The 25,715-nt window shown below is 42.4% G+C and overlaps 1 protein-coding gene across 8 annotated transcripts in view; it reads right to left on the minus strand.

The window, feature by feature from the left end:
• Positions 1–25,715, minus strand: part of SHISAL1 (shisa like 1) — a 124,994-nt gene that overhangs the window by 63,910 nt on the left and 35,369 nt on the right. For 6 of the 8 annotated variants that reach the window (XM_061582378.1, XM_061582376.1, XM_061582380.1 and 3 more), the window contains one exon: positions 4,019–4,118. In XM_061582378.1, coding sequence (XP_061438362.1) covers positions 4,019–4,085 — 67 coding nt within the window. In that variant the 5' untranslated portion in view covers positions 4,086–4,118. Of the gene's footprint in view, positions 1–4,018; positions 4,122–25,187; positions 25,244–25,715 lie in introns of those variants that run through there. The other 2 variants (XM_061582383.1, XM_061582381.1) reach the window with 2 other exon arrangements.

Consider the following 25,715-nt stretch of genomic DNA (forward strand, 5'->3'; position numbering starts at 1 on the left):
ACAAGGAGGGGGCGGGGCGGCCAATGGGTATTTAAACCCATGCTGCCGGCTTCCCGCCCTCCTTTGAATTTGGCAGCAGCGGTGGTAAGGCTTTGAGCCAGGCCTTTTCTTGCAGCAGCGATCCCCCCCACCTTCTCGGCAGCATGCGATTTAGCAGTGATGACCCTTGGAGTGGCGCAGTGGGCACTCAGGCCAGGACATTTGATTTTGTTTTCATGGGCTCTTGCGGGGGGGGAGGCTAGCATGCAGTGCCATCCTTGCGTGGAGGAGGCTCTTCACTGCCCTCACTGCAACTGGTGGCATGGGAGGGCTAGGGGACGGTCAATCTGGTCTCGGGCCTCCATGGATGACTTTAGCCCCCCCAACAGTCTTGCGGCGGCTGAAATGTATATACTTACCCAATTTATGAGATTTTCAGATAAACGGGAGGGGACCCACCATTTTCTGACATTGCAATGACACTGCCTCAGGTCAACCAAACTGGCTTCACACTGATTGGCTGCAATCCTGAATGGGCAGGGTTAAAGCTACGAAGTGCTAGATTTGTTTTTAAAAAAAGATTTAACAGTTGGGGGGGTGGCTGACGTTTTTATGTATATCTCGAGAACTGGACCACCTAGAAACTTAATTTTTTTAAAAATTAAAGCTGAGAATCCGGGCCACCTAAGGGGCTAACCAGGTGCTGGGTGGCATAGAAAGAATCCAGGTAAAACCTGGCTAACCGGGCAATATGGCAACCCTACCCACAGGGGATGGACAGGGCCTGCAAAAAGGTGAACAGGCAAATCTAGAGGGCGCTGATGGACTCTGGGGGTTCGGTCATTCACCACCCAGAGATTAGACATGACAGGGTGGAACTATTTCGGCCAGACGGTGTGCATCTGACAGAAGTGGGCAACGATATCCTTCTGATGGACCTGGAGAGGGGCCTGCGCGAGCTTCTTATCGGGTGGTGGGGTGAAGGGAGACTTAGCAGAGGCTTGTCCCCCTTCTGTGGCAAAGAAGTGCGGGAAAAAGGTTAAAAGGGAACGGCAGCTAGGTGACACCTTTAGGCATCTTTGGGGGTGATAGGCGGCTCCGGAGGCCTGCAGCTCCAGGCTATACGGCCCGGAGGCAGAATACAGGCCGCCTTTGGGGACAATGTGCCTCATCCGCTCGGGGTTTCAGGGCCCCAAGGGGCGAAGACGTGGGTTGGACCCTCTATACATCTTCAGGGTGTGGCCTGAGCTGGGGCCTGGCACAGGGCAGCCCTTGGCTCAGGCAGGGTTTGGTTGCCCTATAGCTGCAAGCAGGCTTTGCCTGGATCATCAGGACGCTCCCGCACTTAATTTCCCTCTGCAGGTTCATTATTCTAATTGGATTCTGTTTTTAAAGTGGCCTATGATTCAATCCAACAAACGGTGTTTGTGCTTTATTTTCGGCAGTAGGCCGCAAAAGAGTGGCAGGCAGCTTCAGGCAACACGACAGAGGGCAGGGAGAGTGAAGGTCTATAAAACTTCCTTCCAGGACCACCAGAAGCCATACTCCACTCTCTTGACCTCCTTGTTTCTAATCCCTAAAACATTTTCAGTCTGTTGTCTGCAACCACAAGTGTTAGAAAAGGTAGAAGATTTGCAGGAAAAGCCATATTCTGTACCAGAATTTAAACAATACAATAGAACTGCAAAATTCTGAACCATTCACAGATGGTTGTCAGAAGCTCAATAACTCTTTTGATATTGCTACTGCGGACTGCAAAAGTAAAGGCTGTAAAGCATCTGGCCATAATCTATGGTAAAGAGCTGTGGCAGGTTACATGTTGTCTCAGGCTAGCATAAAACAAAAAGCAGCTTTGGAAACTCAACAGCAGCCAGAAAAATTTGAGTTGTCTGGCTTTGGAAATAGGAAACATCAGTCAGATGTATGCATCCAACGCAGCCATATTCTAATTTTTTGAACTTGACTCCCTCCCCTAAACCTATTCTGCCTTATGCACCCTCCCATCCCAGCACTAACCATCTATCCCTCAACAAACTTTCACAGAGTCACCTACATCACAGCAACTGCCACCCCAAATCATACGTGAACCAAATAATTGGCTGATGAGGAGAGGAAAGTTCTGCCTGCCTCAAGAACTTATCCCTTTCTAGAACTTGATACACCTTTCCAAATATGTTGCAGCCCCAAAGGGTGCCCATCCCACAGTCTGAGGGTCACTAAAATAAAAGAAATGTAAGGTAAAACTTTATCTCATCATTCCATCCAAATCAGGTGTGACTGTGCAGGTGGTGGACCAGTGCCTGGAGGAAGTAATGGGTTGGATAAGGGCCCAAAACCCTGTATCTGCATCCCAACAAAATGGAGGCACTGAAGGTGGTTGGGCCCTATGTCCAGGAAGTGGACAGACTGCCCATTTTAGGTAGGGTCACACTCCCCTAATGGAGCAGATTCATAGTTTCAGGGTACTCCTGGATCCTGCATTGTCACTGGACGCCCAGTGCCTATTTCCAGCTCCAGCTGGTTTAACAGCTATGGCTGCTCCTGGAGGAGGACAGCCTGGCCACAGCAACCAATGTTCTAGTAACTTCATGACTAGATTATGAAGTTTATTTATTTATAAATATGTGTATACCACTATTTCATTAAAAGCATCAAAGCGGTTCATACCGAGTAACAAAAAACCACCACCATAAAATAAAAACATTAAAAATTCAACAAAACAAAGGTCACCTATTGTGAAAGGACATCTTCTTAATTGCCTGCATAAGCCTGGCAGAACAGGAAGATTTTCAGCAGGCTTTCAAAAGTTAAAAAACAGAAGGTGCCTGCTGAATCTCTGTTGGCAGAGCATTCCAGAGAACTGGACCGATGACAATGAAGGCTTTATTTTGTGTCAATGTTAAATGAGCCTTGCCAACCCGGGGAACCACCAAAGCCACTCCTGCAGATGATTTCAGTGATCGAGCTAGGATACAAAGCTTCAGATGGTCCCTAAGATACCTTGGACCTAAGTTGTTCAGGGCTTTGTAAATACATACCAGGACCTTGCAATGTGCTCTGTGTGGGGCTACTCTTAAAGACTGTTTAGAAGCTGCAGCTGGTGCAGAATTGCCACTTGGTCATTGAGCAACACAACAAGTTAGCATCATTGTTCTGATGTTGACTCTTAAGGCCCTAAATGGCTTGTGGCCTAAATACTTGAAGGAGCACCTTTCTATGGGCTGGCCCAGCCACTGAGATCTGCAGAGGAGAGGCCCTTTTCATGGTCCCGATGATGGGCAAAGCCCAATGGACAGTGATTTGGGATAAGGCTTTCTCTATTGTCGTACCCTGTTTGTGGAACTCCCTGCCTCTGGAGATGTGTCAGGTGTTATAAGTAGTATATTTCATCATCTTAAGACACACCTATTCCTCTGGATATTTATTATATTTTGGCTGAACAGTCTTTCATATATTTGATGCTGCAGAGCAACTATGGAATTTATTTTTCTGTTGCTGATATTACTGGGGGTTTAATATGAGTTATTTTGCATTTTACTGTTTTATTACATAAACTGCACTTCTTTTTAATGAAGCAGAATATCAATGAATTTCAAAGAATTGCAGTTTTCACAAACCAATTGACTGCTCAGTTATTGGCTTTGAAGGCAAGACCTTATTTCATCAATGCATACAATCAAATGCACCTGATGAAGCAGGCATTTATATGTGAAAGCTCGGGTGACTATAAATGATAAATGATTCTTTAATATTTCGTAGCAAAAACACCTTAAATACTAAAAGACAATAATGCTGAGAATAACGGAAGTGAGTAGAAAAAGAGGAAGGCCAAAACAAGAGATGGATTGATTCCACAAAGGAAGCCACAGACCTGAACTTACAAGATCTGAACAAGGCGGTTCACAACAGATGCTATTGGAGGTTGCTGATTCATAGGGTCGCCGTAGGTCATAATCGACTAGAAGGCACATAACAACAACAACATGCTTCTAGCATTTAAAAAGAAACAAACCAAAACCAATGGAAAAACTAGCCTTACCTGCTGGCAAGAGCAAAGAGAAAACGACCATCAGCGTGTTTAAGGACTGTAGACCACAACTTGTCATCGTTTTGTTTTCATCAATCCGTTTGAAAATTACCTGCTTAACAAAATGGTATTTTGGAGTTAAGGGGTATAGGTGATATGCATGCACATGTGCATATATTTAACTATCCATTAAAAAAAAAAAACCCCTCTTCAAATTGTAATTCAGGATGGCAACCCAAGACACAGTTATGCAACAACGTTTACACATGGCAGGTCTGTACACTTAAAAGGTACTGAACATGCTTAACTTTAGTAAGCACACACTTCTTCATCAATCAACAGCATGTTCAGGAACTGCAAAGTGGGGAAAGGGAACAGCTATATACCCGGCTGTTGGCAAGGATTGCCTTTTTTTTTTTTCAAAAAGGTGAACTCAAAACAACTTACAAAACATTAAAAACTAGTATAAAAACAACCTAAAATGCACCAATAATATATGTAAAAGAACCAATCCAACTCAACCCCGCTAAGCAGAAAATTAAGGTTTAAACGCCTGTGTGAATAAGAATATTATGACAGCATGGCTTCTTGTGTAGCTAATTAGAGGCGGTGGTGGTCTGACCTAAGGTGTCCTATCTACATTGTAGTGTACGGTTTTGTGTTCAGTTTCTAACTGCTGGCGCAGACAGTTTCACAGCCACAATATTCCATAGTGCTGGGAACCAGAATCTAGGCAACCTGCAAGTGGCCAGGTGGAAAGATGCATCTTTTGATTCCTGGCCAATTGGTGGTGGTGGTAGCTGCTAGAAACAAGACAAACATCAACTGGAAAATGCAGCAAAGATATGCTTGATTTGCATAATATGCAAATGAGACTGCACAGACTCGGGGAACTGGGATAGAATATTTCTGTAAAGGAAGCTGCCTTATAACGAAGTCAGAGCAGTTGACCATCCAGAATGGTATTGTCTATCCTGACTTGCAGCAGCTCTCCAGTACAGTAGGGCCCCACTTTTCAGCGTCCCGCTTTTCGGCATTCCGCTAATATGGCGGCGGCCCAGCAGGGAGCAAGAGCGCCCTGCCCTGGAGCGGGAGGTGGGGAAGATTCTTGGTGCCGGCTGCGGCGCCACTCTCTGCCTTGGCCCTGGACCAGGACACCCCAGGCTGGCTGCAGGAGGAGAAGAAACAGCTGGCTGGAGACTCCCAATGCCAGCCTCCCTCCCTCCCTTTCTCCAGCCCATGGCGAGGGCAAAGTCAGCCGGGCCAGAGAGGTGAGCCTCCTGGTGCAGCCAATGCCGAGGCCAGCGCCAGGAGGAGGCGGGGTGCAAGGAGGCACCGGAACTCTCAGCCTCCAGCAGCCGCTGCAGAGTGGCTGCGGCGCGCTGGCTAGAACCGAGATGCCCTTTGTGGAGCTGGAGATGAGCCTCCCAGCTGCGCGGCCTGCCCCACGACCTGCCCACCAAGCTGTGCGCGGCGGTGACAAGCATCTTGGGGAAGCCCCAGGAGATGAGGACTCGAGGGAGGAGGAGCCTGATGGCCTTCCTCGCAACAACGCAGTCCTTGCACGGCCTGAAGAAGAGCGGGGAGGTTGCAGCTGGCACGCCCCAGACAGCCCTCATTGCCGCTTCTGATGGCCTGGCTGCAGCCCCCCCAAAACAAAACACTCTGCAGGACCCCCCCTCCGGAACTGCCGTGATCCTGCAGTGCTTTTCGCTTTTCGGCAGGCGTCTGGAACCTAACCCTCCATATGAGTGGGGCCCTACTGTATTTCAGGCAGGAGTCTTTCCAGGCGATACCTGAAGTTGCTGGGGATTGAAACTAAGCCCTTCTGCATGCAAAGCAGATGCTCTAGCACTGAGCTAGGGCCCTTCTCCATTTCTCTGCCTCATTTGATCTTCTACTTCTCCATCTCATTATCTTAATTGAGTGCTTCCCCCCCCCTTCTGCATTTCCTTCCTAGACTTCTAATTTCCATAGAACTTGCAACTTTCTATTGTGGAAGGAAAAACTTTCCAGTCGATTTGATTTATTGTGCTCCAAAGGACAGAGTTTATTGAAAAGAGAGATAGCAAAGACCAATGCATTAGGAGAGAGGCTCGCAAGAACCAACTCTGAGCAAAAATCATCAATGCATAGCTTTATAAAGTGATTACACATTATACAATCATCATCTATCAAAGATACACCTTTCCCAATATTAGCATTATCCCAGCCCACCTTGGGTGGTCACTCAACATGTTTCGACTTTGCCCATCCATGTGCCAACGTGGAAAACACCTGCGATTTTTGAAAATGCATTTTTAGCTCTCCTACACTCATCTTTTTATTTCACAACGTTCGACTGAAATTCTACTGCTGCTAGAGCTAACCTCAACTTCCCTATTCTTCACTCAATACTTAGTTTCACTTTTAGGCAAAGCATAGTTCCTCATAAAAAGATGTTTGAATATAACTATTTTCTTAAATCAGAGCAGATAGTCAGAGGCCCATACTATTGGCCTATTAAAAGCATAATAGCAACCAAACCAATGATGGGGTCTCTGGGGTTAGAAATGGGGTCTCTGGGGTTAATGTAGTGGCAAATTCAGAAGTGCAGGGTCTCTTCATGATAGACACAACCACGCCCCCTCACAGCCATCCCCCCTTCTAAGATTACACTATAATATGGCCAGGCTTGAATACTGCTTTCTTCTTCTCTATGACCGTCACCATTTGACTGTATTTTCTCACTGTCAGAGATATTGCCTGAATTCCGTATCTACATATTTATCTACTGCTTCTATCAAACTGCTTGATAATGTAGATGGGTTGCTGTCATCAGGATTCACTGTTTCTTCTTCCACAATTATAGAATTCTCTCTCTCCACAACTTGGTAGGAGCTAATAGGAACTTAGAAGGAAGTAAAAGGAACTCCTTTCACTCTGATTGGCTCCAATAACCAGGAAACGACAAGGAAGCAAGTTAGAAGACTCTCAGTGGCTAACACACTTGCCTTTCATGCTGATTGGCTCATAGGACACTGGACACATAGAGACCCCCACAGACATAGGGACCCTGTTGGGACCTGGCTCACAAAAAAGTAAGGGATCTAAGACCACAAGACCCTGGATAGCTACAGCCCTGATCTCTTTCTCTTTCTCCATGTTACCACAGCAAGTCCAAACATTTTGTTCCTTCAAGGCTCCAAAAAATGTTGGGCTGGCTCGCTGAATTTTAAACTATTTTTTCCATCCTGACCATGGCATGTAATTAACATAAATGCAAAAATTCAAACAAAGATGGACATCTAGTACTTAGAAAATGAAGGGGAGTTGATTACTATCATATAGCAGACTGGGGTGGGGCAAAGGCCAGATTATAACTGAAGACACCGTCTCAAATCCTCAACCATGAAACTCAATGGATGACATTGGGCCAGTTGGCCTAATCTACCTCAGAGGTGTGTTGCAAGGATAAAATGAGGAAGAGTGAACTATGTATGACAACCTGAACTCCTTGGAGGAAGTGTGGGATATAAATGTAGCAATGGCTTCCAAACTCTTAAGAAAATAATGGGAAGGGCCTTGTAGCATGGAGTTCTTCAATGCAGCATGCCAAGGCACTGGAGAGGCAACAGGAAAGGGGGAGCAGTCCCATCTGCTGTGGGTTTAAAGAAAAGGGGAGGGATTGCAGAAAGGGAAGGGGTTGTGGAAAGCTCCAAAAGTTGAATTTAAAGAAAAGTGTAGGTGTTGCGGATTAGGGGGCAGTTGGAAAGGAAGGGGGCACACCGAGTTTGGCTTGTCTTAGAAATAAATGGAGCTGTTTCCTAACCTAGGCAGAAATAGTTCGGCTTAAGAACATAAGAAGACCCTGCTGGATCAGGCCAGTGGCCCATCTAGTCCAGCATCCTGTTCTCACAGTGGACAACCAGGTGCCTGGGGGAAGCCCGCAAGCAGGACCCGAGTGCAAGAACGCTCTCCCCTCCTGAGGCTTTTGCCGGCAACTGGTTTTCAGAAGCATGCTGCCTCTGACTAGGGTGGCACAGCACAGCCATCATGGCTAGTAGCCATTGATAGCCCTGTCCTCCATGAATTTGTCTAATCTTCTTTTAAAGCCATCCAAGCTGACGGCCATTACTGCATCTTGTGGGAACAAATTCCATAGTTTAACTATGCGCTGAGTAAAGAAGTACTTCCTTTTGTCTGTCCTGAATCTTCCAACATTCAGCTTCTTTGAATGTCCACGAGTTCTAGTATTATGAGAGAGGGAGAAGAACTTTTCTCTATCCACTTTCTCAATGCCATGCATAATTTTATACACTTCTATCATGTCTCCTCTGACCTGCCTTTTCTCTAAACTAAAAAGCCCCAAATGCTGCAACCTTTCCTCGTAAGGGAGTCGCTCCATCCCCTTGATCATTCTGGTTGCCCTCTTCTGAACCTTTTCCAACTCTATAATATCCTTTTTGAGATGAGGCGACCAGAACTGTACACAGTATTCCAAATGCGGCCGCACCATAGATTTATACAACGGCATTATGATATCGGCTGTTTTATTTTCAATACCTTTCCTAATTATCGCTAGCATGGAATTTGCCTTTTTCACAGCTGCCGCACACTGGGTCGACATTTTCATCGTGCTGTCCACTACAACCCCGAGGTCTCTCTCCTGGTCGGTCACCGCCAGTTCAGACCCCATGTGAAATTCAGATTTTTTGCTCCAATATGCATAATTTTACACTTGTTTATATTGAATTGCATTTGCCATTTTTCCGCCCATTCACTCAGTTTGGAGAGGTCTTTTTGGAGCTCTTCGCAATCCCTTTTTGTTTTAACAACCCTGAACAATTCTAAGCTTATTTCCGAGCTAAAGGTGGGAGGCCTGCTCGAATTATACCAGCTCTCTTGGGTATTTTCAATAACCATAACTGAAAGGAAAAAAAAGGAACTGAACCGAATAACCAGAAGTCATTCTCTGGCCTATTAAAATGATTTACACCAATCCAATATCCTTTATAGGATAAAATATGAAACGTTCAACCTTCAAAGAGGCATCTAGCAAGGATCTCTGTTATCCCCATGATTAATGGATATTTCAATAGAGCCATTAAGTACATCATATAACTGAGTTGGAAGTAGGACACAGATCATTTTAAAATCAGTTTATATGCAGATGATGTAATAATATTGAAAGACCTAGAGAGCATTTGACATTTTCATGAACATAAGAAGAGCCTGCTGGATCAGGCCAGTGGCCCATCTAGTCCAGCATCCTGTTCTCACAGTGGACAACCAGGTGCCTGGGGGAAGCCCGCAAGCAGGACTCGAGTGCAAGAACGCTCTCCCCTCCTGAGGCTTCTGGCAACTGGTTTTCAGAAGCATGCTGCCTCTGACTAGGGTGGCACAGCACAGCCATCATGGCTAGTAGCCATTGATAGCCCTGTCCTCCATGAATTTGTCTAATCTTCTTTTAAAGCCATCCAAGCTGGTGGCCATTACTGCATCTTGTGGGAGCAGATTCCATAGTTTAACTATGCGCTGAGTAAAGAAGTACTTCCTTTTGTCCGTCCTGAATCTTCCAACATTCAGCTTCTTTGAATGTCCATGAGTTCTAGTATTATGAGAGAGGGAGAAGAACTTTTCTCTATCCACTTTCTCAATGCCATGCATAATTTTATACACTTCTATCATGTCTCCTCTGACCCGCCTTTTCTCTAAACTAAAAAGCCCCAAATGCTGCAACCTTTCCTCGTAAGGGAGTCGCTCCATCCCCTTGATCATTCCAGTTGCCCTCTTCTGAACCTTTTCCAACTCTATAATATCCTTTTTGAGATGAGGCGACCAGAACTGTACACAGTATTCCAAATGCGGCCGCACCATAGATTTATACAACGGCATTATGATAGCGGCTGTTTTATTTTCAATGAAACTCCTAGAAGAATTTTGTCAGATCTCAAAGCATAAAATTAATTTACAAAAATCAGAATGGTTGGGATATCATATGCAGAAGAATGTTAAATATGACATTCCAAAGATGTTGAATTCCATGGAGGAAGAACCCAATTACATACCTAGAGGCTTGGACAACTCAAGAATTATTAGCCTTATTAGCGAGAAAAAATGGTCTATGCAGCTTGGAAAATTTGAAACTCTCTCCAATAGGAAGAAACTCAGTTAAAAATAAATATAATGCCAAGTACTTTGTTTCTATTGTTTAAATTACGTTTAAAGTGAACATTCATTGATTAAAAACCAGCAGGATCTTTTCCAGGCAGGTAAGAAATCCAGAATCACATCTAATATACTTTACCAGCAATGAACAATAGGTGGTTGGCATTCATGGACATAAAACAATATTACAATGTGACCATGCTTGGGCAGCAAAGGTATGGTTTGAAAACTTTTACCATATATGTAGCAAAATGACCTATCAACAGTCATTTTTCTGGCACTGGCCAAAATCCTGGTTGTCACCACCTGCTGTAATATTCTACAATGCTGAATATAAGAAAGTCTTATTGGGTGACATGAAGCTTTAGGAGTGACACAGAATGGTCAAACTTAGGATCATAATAAAGGAGAGATTAATAAAAACCTATTATCAGATGAAATTGGATATAGTGTTAAGAGCATCTGCTCTTTCTTCAATATTTCCAAGTCAGACATATTACAAATAGATTATTAAGGCTTTATAGTTCATTAAGGAATCGCATGAGTTCTGAGCTATTAATTTCAACTGCTAACCAACTGCGTGGATTATTAGGCCAGATTTATAAAATAACTGCCAATTTAGAACCATCTGGAAACTATTATTAAGTAAAAAAGGAACTAGATATGTCAACTCAAACATCACCAGATAAATGGACATGGTTTTAGAAGAATGTTTCCCATCCTGCTCTTTGTATGAACCTCAAATAAATGTTTATAAGATATTACCTAGGTGGTATTTCATACCAACTGTTGTAAATAAGATCTATCCAAAGCTTAGCTATCAATGTTAGAGATACAAGGCACCCAGAACAAATCTATTTCATGTTATATGGGCTTGTCCAACAATTAAGATATTTTGGGAAACTTTGCTGACAGAAATAAAATATTCTGGATCAAGAATCTCCCCAGAGATCCTGTTGTAATATTGTTTTGCTATCTTAAGGGCATAGTATTAGAGGAGGATTGTGAAATGACAGCTCATCTACAGCTTGTAGCTAAAATGGCAATATACCACAATTGGGAAAACACTCTTCCACATTCTATTGATTTGTAGTTGGTCAAAAGTTGGGATACGGCTTTCATGATGAAATTGGTAACCATTATCAGGGTAAGAGAAGACAGACAACAAAATAGTAATTGAAAAATGGGCTCTGTCTGCTCTCTATTTTAACAACAAAGCACAAGGTTTGACAAATATAAAACCATATTCTTTTGGGGGAGGGGAAGAGTATGAAAATATATAGCATCACATAGCTTTGCAGTTTCACTATTAAACAACTTTGTTCAATTTCAATATTATAGTTTGGCTTATAGCCTTTAAGACACATAGAATGCGATATTAGAACAAATAGTATAATCAATTAGTCATCTGTTTTCAGCTATTGAGGCTGAAGAAGTCTAGAATGAAAATCCTTAGTAGCTAGCTAATGTTAACTATTTATGGGAATACTGGTTCAATGCTAGTTCCAAAATCTTGGCCTCCTTGCTAGCCACATCTATAAACAGTCATGATTAACAGTATGAATACACAAGAGAACTGAATAAACAAGAGGGAAACTACTTCCTAAAGAGTGAAGGGGAATGTCAGCCATGATGAGAAAATGACTTGGATGTGAGGTTGCCCCTTTTAATGTTACTATTTCATTATAGGTGTGTTAGGATCTACATACAATCTATAATTGGGCTTATGACTAGCTGAACACCTGTACTGAACTTGGGGATGGGGGGGCAGAGCTTGGAAAAGTTACTTTTTTGAACTATAGCTCCCATCAGCCTAATCCAGTGGCCATGTTGCCTAGGGCTGATGGGAGTTGTAGTTCAAAAAAGTAACTTTTCCAAGCTCTGGGGGGGGGGGGCTAGTTTGTACCGGTAACCCTGTCTGGATCTTCCAGTATGTTTCCTTGCAGCTACTCCAATTTGCTTTGAACTTCCCATTTGTTTATAAAGTAGAAACTACCTGGCCAAGAGAATTGCCACTAAAATCTGCTTTCCCCATCAGCTCCTCTACATCCATCAAGAGGACTGATTTCTAGCTGGAAAATGACAGAAGGAAAATCGTTACAATAGTTCCCCACCCCGCATCCTTCTTAGAGGCATATTGAAGAAAGCATCACAGCAGTCCACGTAAGGAGCAGTTTGAGCCTAAACATTAAAAATAAGAGACAAGCTAAGATGAAGAAACTAAAAATGAGCTGCAGATACAGTAGAGACACAACAGGACGAGAAGCATCGTTTCTTAGGATGCTAGAGTACAAGGTTTGAGAAATGAACATTGCCAACATTCCATCCATCTATCCATATCCCACCATCCCTGGAAATACTGCTTTGAATAGATACATACAAAAAGTATGTGTGATATCCAAAACCTCTTGAATATTTGACATTTATATGTGCTCAACAACAATCCCTGGCAAATGTTGCAAATATCCAGAAAGTAAATTTTGACCTTACTTACATGTCACAAATTCCAAGAAAGTGTAATCCTATTAATGTGCTTTTATTTATTTATTTCTCACCCTTCCTCCTCAAGGAACCCAGGTCAGCAAACAAAAATACCAAAAACACTCTAAAACACCCTAAAAACAAAAGACTTTAAAACATATTAAAACAAAATATCTTAAAAAATATCTTTTTAAAAAAAGTTTTTAAAACATCTATAAAAATAATTCCAACAGACACAGACTGAGATAAGGTCTCTACTTAAAAGGCTTCTTGAAAGAGGAAGGTCTTCAGTAGGCATCAAAAAGATAACAGAGATTATTTATAAGAATATTTATAAACTGTATACACATAAAAAGACTAACATGGTGGTGTAGAATAAAATAATTAAAACTTCATAAAATTCAGAACAAGTTACCAATACTAAATCAAGTTAATTCTCTAAAAATGCTGGGTCCTACCCCTCTGGAATTTTGTCACTATAGAAGTCACAAAGCTTAACCATATAAACTGAAAATCTATCAACCATATGTACATTTATCCACTTAGATGAACACTTCATGCATCTGACTACATAGGCTTTGGCCTACAATTTGTTAAGTCTTTATGATGCTAAAAGACTCCAAATGTTATTGTCATAATTGATAGGTATACAGTGCCTTGCAAAAGTAATCAGACTCCGGACCAACGCTATCATTTTACTGAACTACAAATGGTATATTGTAATTTCGTTCTGTATATTTTATTTTGAAACACTGAAACTCAAAATCAATTATTGTAAGGTCACATTGGTTTTATGTTGGGAAATGTTGGTAAGAAACATAAAAAACTGAAACATGTTGCTTGCATAAGTATTCAACCCCTATGCTGTGGAAGCTCCCAATTTACACAGATGAAAGAAACTGCCCTATCAAGGACACAATTATGTTACCATTGGCCTCCACCTGTGAACTATTAATGTTGCTGTCACATTGTCAGGATAAACCCCCCACTGTTGAAGGATCATTGGTGAGGCTGTGGATCTGAAGGAAAATGAAGACCAAAGAGCATTCTGCAGAAGTGAGAGATAATGTAATACAAATGCATAGATTAGGGAAAGGGTATAAACTAATATCTAAGTGTTTGGGTATCCCGGTGAGCACAATTGGATCAATAATCAGGAAGTGGAAGCTGCATCTCACCACCCAGGCACTGCCAAAAAAAGGCTGTCCCTCAAAACTCAGCACTTGAACAAGAAGGAGACTTGTGAGAGAAGCCACAGAGAGGCCAACAATCACTTTGAAGGAGTTACAGAGTTCAGTGGCTGGGAGTGGAGTCATGGTGCACCAGTCAACCATATCAAGAGCTCTGCATAACACTGGCCTGTATGGGAGGGTGGCAAGAAAGAAGCCATTACTCAAAAAGTACCATCTGAAAGCACATCTGGAATTTGCTGGAAAGCATGAGAGTACCCCAGCTGTGATGTGGGAAAAGATGTTGTGGTCAGATGAGACCAAGATAGAGCTTTTTGGCCAAAATTCAAAGTGCTATGTGTGGTGCATACCTAACACTGCCCATGCCTCAAGATACACCATCCCTACAGTGAAGTGTGGTGGTGGCAGCATCATGCTGTGGGGATGCTTCTGATCAGCAGGGACTGGGCATCTTGTTAAAACTGAAGGAAGAACTGATGGAGCAAAATACAAGGAAATACTGCAAAAGAACTTGCTTTGGTCCACTAAAAAACTGAAGCTTGGGAGGAAATTCACTTTTCAGCAGAACCATGATCCCAAGCACAAGGCCAAAGCTACGTTGGAGTGGATCAAGAACAAAAAGGTGAATGTCCTAAAGTGGCCCAGTCAAAGTCCTGATCACAATGGCATTGAGAATCTGTGGCACTATTTGAAAATTGCGCTCCACAAGCGATGTCCAACCAACCTGAATGATCTGGAGCAAATTTGCCAAGAAGAATGGGCCAAAATCCCTCCGACACTGTATGCGAAGCTGGTACATACTGACCCCAAAAGACTTAAAGCTGTTATTGCAGCAAAAGGTGGCTCTACCAAATATTAATGTGTGGGGGTTGAATACTTACACAAGCAACATGTTTCAGTTTTTTATGTGTCTTACAAACATTTCCCAACATAAACCAATGGCACCTTACAATAATTGATTTTGACTTTCAGTCTTTCAAAATAAAATATCATACAGAATGAAATTACAATGTACCATTTGTAATTCAGTAATAAGACAGCATTGGTCAGGGGTCTGATTACTTTTGCAAGGCACTGTATGTGCAAGAACTGGATAAATAGTTTTTCAGACATTCACAAATTCCATCTTAGATTGCAAATGTGAATTTATGTATTACTTTAACAGAATTTATATATTGCTTGATTGCAAGAAAACCTCTAAACCTTTACAAGAAACGTTGAATGATAACAATATCAGCATTTGCTAAATTTTGGACATTCATTGTAAAAGGTATATAGAGGTAAATGTTAGAAAAAAGTGAGAAAGATGAATGTTTACCAAGCATTCTGAAAATGTAAGGAGGATAGTAGGAAGTGCCAGAAGATTCTGATATTTATTGGTAAATCTGAGGCCTGAGTTCTCTTAGTAAATGATTGAATTGCAACATAATGTATATTGGCTGGTTTGTAAATGTTATTTAAAAAAGACTTGTGACACCATCATTTTTCATATTTATTGGTACTTTTGAAAACAAATTTAGTTTTCTTTGAAAACATCAGACAGAGGTACGTGTCATGCATTTACAAAACCCTGTTCTAAGATACAGTGAGCTAATTTAAAGAGATTTGTCTCTATTGTACAGTTAACAAACCATGGATAAAAAAACAGGTGCTGAATTGGTGAAAAAATATTTATATTGTCAACAAATAACATAGTATTTGAAAGTAACAAAAAGTACATATTCCTGTGAAGTGCATACAAAGCTACCGTTTAGGTAACGAACTTGTCTAAATTGGCCAGCAATCATCTACATCAAAAATAATCTGAGTGACCTTCTGGAAAATTCTGAAGTGAACAAAGGAATCTAAATCTTGGTGAGCTGTATAAAGGACAATACAGAATGTAGTAAACAATGTCTTCAATCTGACCTGAAGTGCATACACATGCAATTGTTTTGTTACTGGTCAGATATTCTGTGCATAGTTTGAAATCTAAGCTGAGCATATATAGCAGGGGGAAAATAATTCCCCCAGATAAACAGCCCTTGTATGGTTGATTTATTTTTAGCATATCAAACAGAGGACTTAGAGTTCTTCATATATTCAAAGCCCATATTGGTATCTTCAAAAAAATTACATCACAGATCTTATGGTCAGAAATGACCTGAGATGACATTATAGGGGAAATTGAATAACTCAACAACAAATGGTTACAACATTGTGCCAGGCCAACTTTGACCTGACATCACATAGGTGTGAAGTTTCAAGTATAAGGAGCATCAAAGTGAACAGAGAAGATGTTTAGGGGAACAGGAGACCTTGGTCAGCCGAGGGTGGCGGAACTAGAGAGGCAAACGTCATAGGAAAGGATTCATCAACATATAAGTACACACAGATATGGGGACAAGGCCATGGTGGGCTTTGAAGTTAAGAATGTGGCGCATGCGGGATCTGGGAGCACACAGAAAGGCAATTAAAGAGGGGATATCACATGATAAAAGTGATGGGAGAAATTAAACATTTTGGTAGCAGTGTACAAGGTAGAAGTGTGGAAACCGACAACAGAAGTCCCGAAAAGAGATTATTGCAGCAATGAAGGCAAGAGATTACTAGGTATGGACTGGAGTATTTTGTTTTGCCAATTATTATTATGATATTTCTTTCTAAACTACATAAAATCTAATAGTGCAGTGATTTAAGGAGGGGCATCCCATGATCATATTAACAAGAGAGGCCACTGACTCTGGCAGCAAAGTTTACTATGAAGAAAAGAAGTTATATGGCGGAACATTCTGACTAAACTTTCCTAAAAATGAACAAACAAGGCCAATTTTTCCTTAAATTTATCATCCAAATGACATTCATCTCTGACCTTTTAATGCGTAGTGTCATCTCACCTTTCTGGCAACTTTTTTAAAGGTATCCTTAAACATGAGAGGATTCACTCCCTGCACCCCCCCAACTTCAATTGCAATCAAAGTTAGTTATTAATGCCTTAGTAAACTAAAAGATCTTAAGGAACTGGCAGAATATAGACAGAGAGATGGCCTGGTGTATTCTCCATTGACTCACAAAGTAAAGTACATCAAGGTGTAGAGGGGCTGCTTTTCAAACTAGACAGTATCTATTCAGGATAATAGCAAAGGCGATTTCCTCAAAACATGGACCATCTAGTTCAAAAAGAATTCACTCCACACTGACATATTTCGGTTCATGAGTCAATGGAGAATACACAGCAAAAACTACATGGGAAGCATAGAACATGTGGAAAGAACCCCCCCTCCAACTAAAACCAGATCCTGCATTATTAAATTACCTGGAGAAGCACAAAATGGAGCCACGAGGAAAGAAGAAAACCACGCCATTCTTGCAATGTAAGAATCAGACCTTAATGAAGATAAATGATTGTGTTCAGGCATAACTTTAAATTGCTGCAGGAATGAGCCTGGGTGAGTCTCGAGCTTGTGCATGCACGCACACACACCGCCTTCCCCTGGCATAGCTGAGGAGTTCACTTCCTTTTTCATCTAACAGCAGTTACTTGTTTTGTCTGAAGTGAAAACTGTGGCTATCATTACTTTTCACAGTTTGAAGTTGGCTTGAAACCTTGAACCAGGGATGGGCACCAGACTTCTCTTTCTGGCCCTGAGGACTCTCACTAGTCCACACCCTTCACTGCCCCTACTCCATTCACTCCTTGAGTACTTTTGCCTGGCTTGAATGTATCTTTGAACAGTGATAATGCCTCAAGCTTGCCTACATCGAGAGAGTGACAGACGTTGGTGTAGAAACCTCCGATGTGTATGCAGCTGGAAGGTACCCTATTGTACACTGACCTACAGCAAAAACTTACATCTTCTTCCTCATGGCTGTGCCGGAGGAGCAGAGTGGAGAGGAAAGTGCACAAGCCTCAAGGCTGGTGCAAGCAACCCTTAGCCATGGTTTAGTGTTACAGGCCATTGGCACCAATGGAAGCTTCCCTCCCAATCAGCAGTTTCAAGGGAGGGGAGTTTTTGTTAGTATTACAATGCAGAAGGAAAGGGTTAAACGGCGGTCCTCATCCTGCTCAACAGCAGTCCTCTCTATGCAAGGATGCTATTTTTCAAAAGAAAAACAGACATGTTAAATGCATTAATGCACTTAGCATCATTTGTTTTGGCCATATCTCAAATGACCACTGATTTCTGGCACTGATAATAAATTCTTGGGCTGCAAAGTGGTTCAGATTAATCTAGCCTTGAAAATTAATCCTCCAAAACCTTTTACTAGCCCGCCTGCCCACACATGTTAGTCATATTTATTTATTTATTTATTTATTTATTTATTTATTTATTTCATTAAACTTATAGACCGCCCCATAGCCGAAGCTCTCTGGGCGGTTTACAAGAACAAGAACAACATCAGAAATACAATACACAAAATATGTTTGGCAGAATGACAGCTTGAAAGGGAAAAAAAAAAAGGAATTAGCTTTTATTCCATCATCCTTGCCTGGTTGGCTAGAGGCAATCCTTACCGACAACCAGGCTAGCAGCTATTCTTAGGTTACCTGGAGCAGCACAGAATGGTTTTGTGTATTTAAGTCTTGAAAAAAGTGTAATCTGGACTTCAGGCTGGAACATATTGAGTTTAAAATTGAACTTCCTGTCATAAATATGCCATGTAATGACCAGGTAAAAAGAGCAGCTGACACTAATTGCAATGAAACAACGAACTAATGAATTGCAAATGTATTGGTGAAAGTTGTCCTTGAACTGACAACTGCATTTTATGTTGCAAAAAAGGAAACATTCCTAAGAAAACAGTCCCCTGCTTTTCCTTCAAAAACTGGAATCCTCCTAACTCCTGAACTTGCATTAATATGTACCAACCGTAAACTCCTTATGATATGCAGATGGAAAGCATGGTATGAATCATCCATAAAATAAACATGACCTAGCCATGTATTTAATTCAGCTCAATTAGTTTACACTATGGAAGTTTCCTCTCCATGGAGAAGTCCACTTATGTACATTATAGGTGAGCTTTAGTCTTGCTGTTTAATTATATTGTCATTCAACTGAGTGCGATATAATAACAAAAGGCATAATCACTCTTCTTTCATACATGGAGATCCTGCAGATCACCCTTCTATAGAGGCATCTCTTCTACCCTATTGGAAATACTAGACCTGTATGAGTTAGTAGGTTTCCTGGGGAGGGGTAGAAGTTGCCAATTCTTTAGGCCTCAACCTTCACAGATGCAAACAAGCAAACATGCCAGGAGCCTGTAATTAAACAGTGCAAAGTCCAGAAAGACCATGCTTTATTAGAGAGTGGATATCCTCAGATTGAGGAACTGAGGAGGGCAAATTACAGTTCTGACCTCCTCAGATATCGACCCTGGCGGAGAACCACTGCTTTGTTAATATTACCAAGCTGGCTCTAGTCGAGGCAATATGCAGAGCATGAAAAAAAGGTATGGCTCTTGGGCTTTTTTCTGTGTAGCATGCAGATAAAATCAGCCTCCTCCTTTGGAGAATATTACAGACCACCCAGTCAATAGACCCTAAGTCATAGAAAGACATGAGTGCTAAATTTTGATTTTAAATCAAGTTTAAGTGAAGTCCATCACAAAATATACACAGCTGCCTTCTCTGCCACATTTGCCGAATGAGTTCGCTGTAACCTTTGGCCTTGAGTTATGTCATCATTTGTTAATCATGTCACCACTGGAATATGGCACAATGATATTAATGAAATGAAACGGACTGCCTTCAAGTCGATTCCGACTTATGGGCAACCCTATGAATAGGGTTTTCATGGTAAGCAGTATTCAGAGGTGGTTTACCATTGCCTTCCTCTGAGGCTGAGAGGCAGTGACTGGCCCAAGGTCACCCAGTGAGCTTCATGGCTGTGTGGGGATTCGAACCCTGGTCTCCCAAGTCATAGTCCAACAGCTTAACCACTATACCACATCTCACCAGTACTGAACCAGGTATGTTGCCACAGTCCAAAGAACAATGCAAAGCATGCTGTGAGGTCCTGCACAGCTCACATACTGTTCTGCAACTCAGCTGTGTTAAATATGAACTTCTAAATCTGGTATCCCTTCCAAACCTATGCCAATATTGTGTGCTAGATAGTACATTAAAACCACCAAAACTATCTCATAACTTCATGATGCCTTAGCAAAGAATATTGCAGATAAATAGCAGAATTATTAAATCCTTCTGGCTTTGAAAAGGATTAACACTCCAGACACTCGTGGATGAGGCCAATTATCTGGATCCATTTCAGTTGGGTTTCAAGCCTGGTTTTGGCACAGAAACAGCCTTGGTCGTCCTGCATGATGACCTCTGTCAGGAGAGAGACAGGGGGAAAGTGACTATGTTGATTCTCCTTGATCTCTTAGTGGCTTCGATAACATCAACCATGGTATCCTTCTGAGAAGACTGGCTGAGTTGGGAGTGGGAGGGACTGCATGGCGGTGGTTCTGCTCCTACTTGGCGGGTCGGCTTCAGAAGCTGGTGCTTGGGGAACATTGCTCGGCACCCTGGACTCTCCAGTATGGGGTTCCGCAGGGGTCAGTTTTGTCCCCCATGCTGTTCAACATCTAAAATGAAACTGTTGGGTGTGGTCATCTGGAGTTTTGGAGTGCGTTGCGATCAGTATGCTGATGACAAGCAGCTCTATTTCATCTTCTTCAGGTGAGGCTGCCAATGTGCTGAACCAGTGTCTGGCTGCAACAATGGACTGGATGAGGGCTAATAAACTGAGGCTCAATCCAGACAAGACTGATATGCTGTTAGTGGGTGGTTCTTCTGACCAGATGGTGGATGTCCAACCTGTCCTGGATGGGGTTGCATTCCCCCTGAAGGAGCAGGTTCGTAGCTTGGGGTTCTCCTAGCACCATCTGTCACTTGAGGCTCAGGTAGCCTCGGTGGCACAGAGTGCCTTATACTAACTTCGGTTGGTGCCCCAGCTACGCCCCTATCTGGACAGGGATAACCTGGCTTCAGTTGTCCATGCTCTGGTAACCTCCAAGTTAGATTACTGCAATGTGCTCTACGTGGGGCTGCCTTTGAAGACGGTTCAGAAACTGCACCTTGTGCAAAATGCAGCAGCCAGATTGGTAACAGGGACCAGACGGTTCGAACATATAAAACCGATTCTGGCCCGCTTGCATTGGCTGCCTGTATGTTTCCGAGCTCGATTCAAGGTGCTGGTTTTAACCTATAAAGCCTTACATGGCTTAGGACCACAATACCTGATGGAATGCCTCTCCCAACACGAACTCACCTGTACACTACGCTCAACATCTAAGGCCCTCCTCCGGGTGCCTACTCTGAGGGAAGCTGGGAGTCTGGCAACAAGGGAGAGGGCCTTCTCAGTGGTGGCCCCCAAATTATGGAATGGTCTCCCTGACGAGGTGCGCCTGGTGCCAACACTGTTATCTTTTCAGCGCCAGGTCAAGACTTTCCTCTTCTCCCAGGCATTTTAGCATATGCATTTAAATTGCTTTCTAAAAATGTATTTTTTAAAATTTGTATATTTGTTTTTAATGCTTTTAATTGTTGTAAACCGCCCAGACAGCTTCGGCTATGGGGCGGTATACAAATGCAATCAATCAATCATTCAAGGTCTAGAAAAGTGTTTGTATAGCTTATATCAAGGCATCACATTCAAATGAGCTGGAAGGCCAAACTGCCATCCAGGCCAACAAACATCCAAGGGCCACACTCATTTCCCCCCCTAATAGACCAAAAAGAATTCAGATAAGGTGGTTGGACCAGTAGTAAACTTCTGGCATACTCGTACAGTCCAGTCCCAAGGTGCTACCTTGTCTCCAAAAATCCCTTCACCAGCACCACTGCTACCCTAATTACCAATCTCCCCTCTCCACACCCAGCCCCAGTGCTTAGGCTCCCAAATCTTCATCACCTAAGGCAGCCTTTCCCAACCAGTGTGCCTCCAGATGTTGTTGGACCACAACTCCCATCTTTCCTGACCATTGGCAATGCTGGCTGAGGCTGATGGGGGTTGTGGTCCAACAACATCTGGAGGCACACTGGTTGGGAAAGGCTGACCTAAGGCCTCTTCTTCCCACATACCATTATTTGTCTTCCAAAGTTATTTGCCTTCCAAAGCTCTCCTCCATGATCTCACCAGTTAGCTATAGGATGCATTCCACACGCTTAGTCCTCGGTTGCAAAGCCTGGCAAACTGCAGACTCTACACTCTGGTCCACTACAATCCTCTTTGCATCATGTTCCTGTATAACATTTTAATTTTAAATGACCTTTGCTGGAGCATGTGGTAACAGCTCCTGGCAAATCAGCCCTGCCTAAGGCTTTGTTTTTCCCACCCCTGAAGATGGTTCAATACTCTGTGCAGATGTGGTAGGCATTCTCAGGCCAAGCTGAACACCCCAAAAAGCCAGAGAAGCAGCCTCTGCCCCCTTGTTTGACAGCCCTGGCTTACATGCATAGCAAGTCAAGTTTTACCTACAATTAAAAAGTTTCAGGGTTGCAACCTCTGGCTTGACTTCAATTTCCCCCCGATTTCAGAACAAAAAACTAATTACTGCATGCCACCAGGGGAGCAGACACTACGAATTAAAACCTGCATTCCTTTGTCAAGCAAGACAAGGCAGAAGTTCCATGTAATGACAGATTAGAACTTTCTAATGGAACCAGAAACTATACAAAAGAAAACGTTAGGGGGGAGGAAAAGAGGATGGATGGGTTCTCTGAGTTGACAGGCAAAAGGAAAAAGGCAGGGAGGGGATCAAAAATGGCTAGGGACACAAAGCTGAATACACAGGTTGAAAAAAAAACCATCAAAGAGCACCACTTTTTTGGACTTTAGACTGTCCTGCCTGCCCAAGCAGCAATGCTGTCCAGTTTCCAATGGATTGTCACTGGATAACACTTCATTTCTATTAGACCACCTGGATGCATACCATCCTGCCCACACCTTAGAAGCACTCCAGAGGCTCACCTGGCATGCCCAGCCTCTTGGTCAGTAAGGTGGGTGGCCATGAAGGGAGGTCTTCTCTATGGTAGCCCCACAGCTATGAACCTCTCTCTCATTGGACCTGCGCAAAATCTCTACGCAGGAGACTTTTCAGAAGACCCTGAAAACTTTTTTTTTTTTGCCAGCTGGCCTTCTAGGCATAAAGTTCATTAGCTGGTCGATGGTCTGTCTCAATTACGTTCTCTCTGGTTCTGTAAAAGAATTGTAATGTTACAAGTTTTTATAATGTTTTAAATTTTGTCCTATTTTTGGCTTCTGTTTTGATTGTAAGCCATTTTGGATGGCGCAGCCTCAAATAGTTTAAACACAACACAAATATATAAAGGTGAGCCCATCTCCCCCTCAGATCAGTTCAGAGAGGCTCTGTTCTTCATTCCCATTCTGAGGGAACCAGTTTCAACTGGTAAGCCTTACAACAGCCCTGCAAGATAGATCTCTTTGAGAGACAATCTGACCTAAGGTCACCTAGGGAGTTCACAGCAGAGACAAAATCTAACCTGAGGACTTACCGGCTCACATTTAGTCACTATACACCATGTCTCATTCACAAGCTGCCACTCTCCGTCACTGCACTACAGTTGCCACAGCTCAGGGATAGAGTACATGCTTTGCATAAAAAGGTTTCACATCTAATCCCCAACACATCCCTATTTGTTAGTTTAGATTAATATTCCACTCTCTCTCAAGGGCTCAGGGTTGATCATCGCTTTGAACAATTGGAAAAAAAGAGACTTCCCTATCCCCAAACCTTACACATTTTGCTTTCCCCTATATAAAAATAGTGTCCCAGCTCACTTCAACTCAGCGTATCTCTTCTGAAACCAAAGCATGATCTGAATATTGCTAAGTGGTACAGTGGCCAGGTTGCTCAAGGCAGTAGACATGGATGTACACTGCCATGTGGGTGTAGTTGGGTGCTTTTATTCAGAGAATATAGTACAAACGGATGCTCTACATCTGAACGCTCTTTGAATATGGGTGCATATACTGACAAAAATGGGCATTTAACCAACAGAAGTTTGAAAGTGGCTTTCACACACAAATCTCTCCCATCCTGGATCAGATTGTACGTTTGCTAAACTTTGCCTTTCATAACTGCTTTTATCCCTTGGAAATATTTAACTAATCTCTCACAGGAAAAAAGAGTTACTTGAACAGAGCGCATTGGCGTGAAAGAGTCAAAGTAATGTGTTTTGGGATGGTTTTTGTAAATTATTAAACATCTGACTGAAAAACAATAAAATGACAAACCATCATAACTTTGGAAAGATCTTGAGTGAGTTATGAGTGAGTCTAGCTCTAAAACTCCCAGGATAGTTACAAAGGAGCTGTTATCTACTACCATTTTTTATTACTATTGTTGTTGCCTTTATGAAACGCGGCAGATTGTCTGCAACAGCTTCCCAGTTTAAAACCTTATCACAAGGGACCACTTCAAATGAAAACTATTATGAACTGTGCTCTGACAGACGCATGAGGCTGAATGACTTTTGGAGAGCTAATAAACTCCTTTACAAAGAAGTCAAGAAAGTAATCCAAACTGGAACATCTGCAATTTTTCTCCTAGCCACATCCTCTTGACAATTACTGAACACACCAATTCCTCCTCCCAAAAGAACAAAACAGCTGAGACAGGCAAGAACTACTGATGCACAAAAAAGATCTACCGTACTGGTTATCTGCTGCGCAATGAATGAAACTGGGTCATTCAGAAACCCAGACAGTGATCATTGCTCATGAAAACACCCAGAGCCTCTAGTTGTAACAGACTGACTGAATCCTGAATATGTATTCATCTGTGAATTAACCAACACGGAATATTATTCCTAAAAATAACCGATACCAAAGAGGCAGCCCAAGCGGCAGGAAGTTCATGCCAAACAAAATCTGATACCAAATTGTAACCTTGCTTTCCTCTTGAATTTGGCTCTGAATCATGTAGGCTCTAAAATTCACAGAGTGTACAGCTAAATGCCAGCAAGCATTTCTGATGCAAGGCAATCAAGACAGTGTATGTAACATAGCACAGTAACTAAACAAACACCAAAGAATATTTAGGAGAAAGTATAACATTTTCAATGTTCTAATCATATGTTATTTATTATTATTATTTGTTAAATTTATATGCTGCTCATCCTCCCAGTACCAGCAGGAGGAGGAAGAGGCAAGGAGCACTGCAAGTGCAATCTTTACTCTGGGGATCCACACATTTGCACTAAGCATTTTGTGTGTACTGGGTCATATATTCACTCATATGACCAAACGTTTGGACGTTGCAACTTTCTTTAACTACTGCACTACATAAGCAATGAACACATTCTACAGTCTCATACACTGTGCAGGCATACAACTACAGGCACTCACACTTTCATTTGAGCTTATGGGACTTCTGGAATTCAATCCACTGTTGTCATCACAGAATGCAAGTCATCCATGGCAGAGACTGCAAAACAGATGCAGAGGAAGGAACAGAGTCAGGCCATACACTGCCACTGAAGTCATAATATAGATCATTACACAGTCAAAGAACTGACCCTGTAGAAAACATGCCTACATTTTCCACTTAGGGAATAGAGATAGAGATGATTTGGCTGACGGGAATTCTCTCTGTTATCTACACCTGTTTCCTTCGCCATTTGCAAGACTGCTTGGTCCAGCAATGGCCATTTCACTTTTGGTGTGAGGCTCCAACCCGGAAGATTGTATCTATCAACTGAATGAGCAATGCATTTGCCAGAATTCCCCCCTTCTCTTTGCGTTCTCAGAATTCCTTACCTGACATGCATCACACATTTTTCTAGCAAATTGCCTTCCCACATAAAATGAGGGCTTTGAAAACCTCATACCTTTAGAAATACTCAAAAGATTTACACCAACTGCTGCAAGGCAGAC

Source organism: Rhineura floridana, chromosome 8, assembly GCF_030035675.1.
Source record: "Rhineura floridana isolate rRhiFlo1 chromosome 8, rRhiFlo1.hap2, whole genome shotgun sequence".
Lineage (NCBI taxonomy): Eukaryota > Metazoa > Chordata > Lepidosauria > Squamata > Rhineuridae > Rhineura > Rhineura floridana.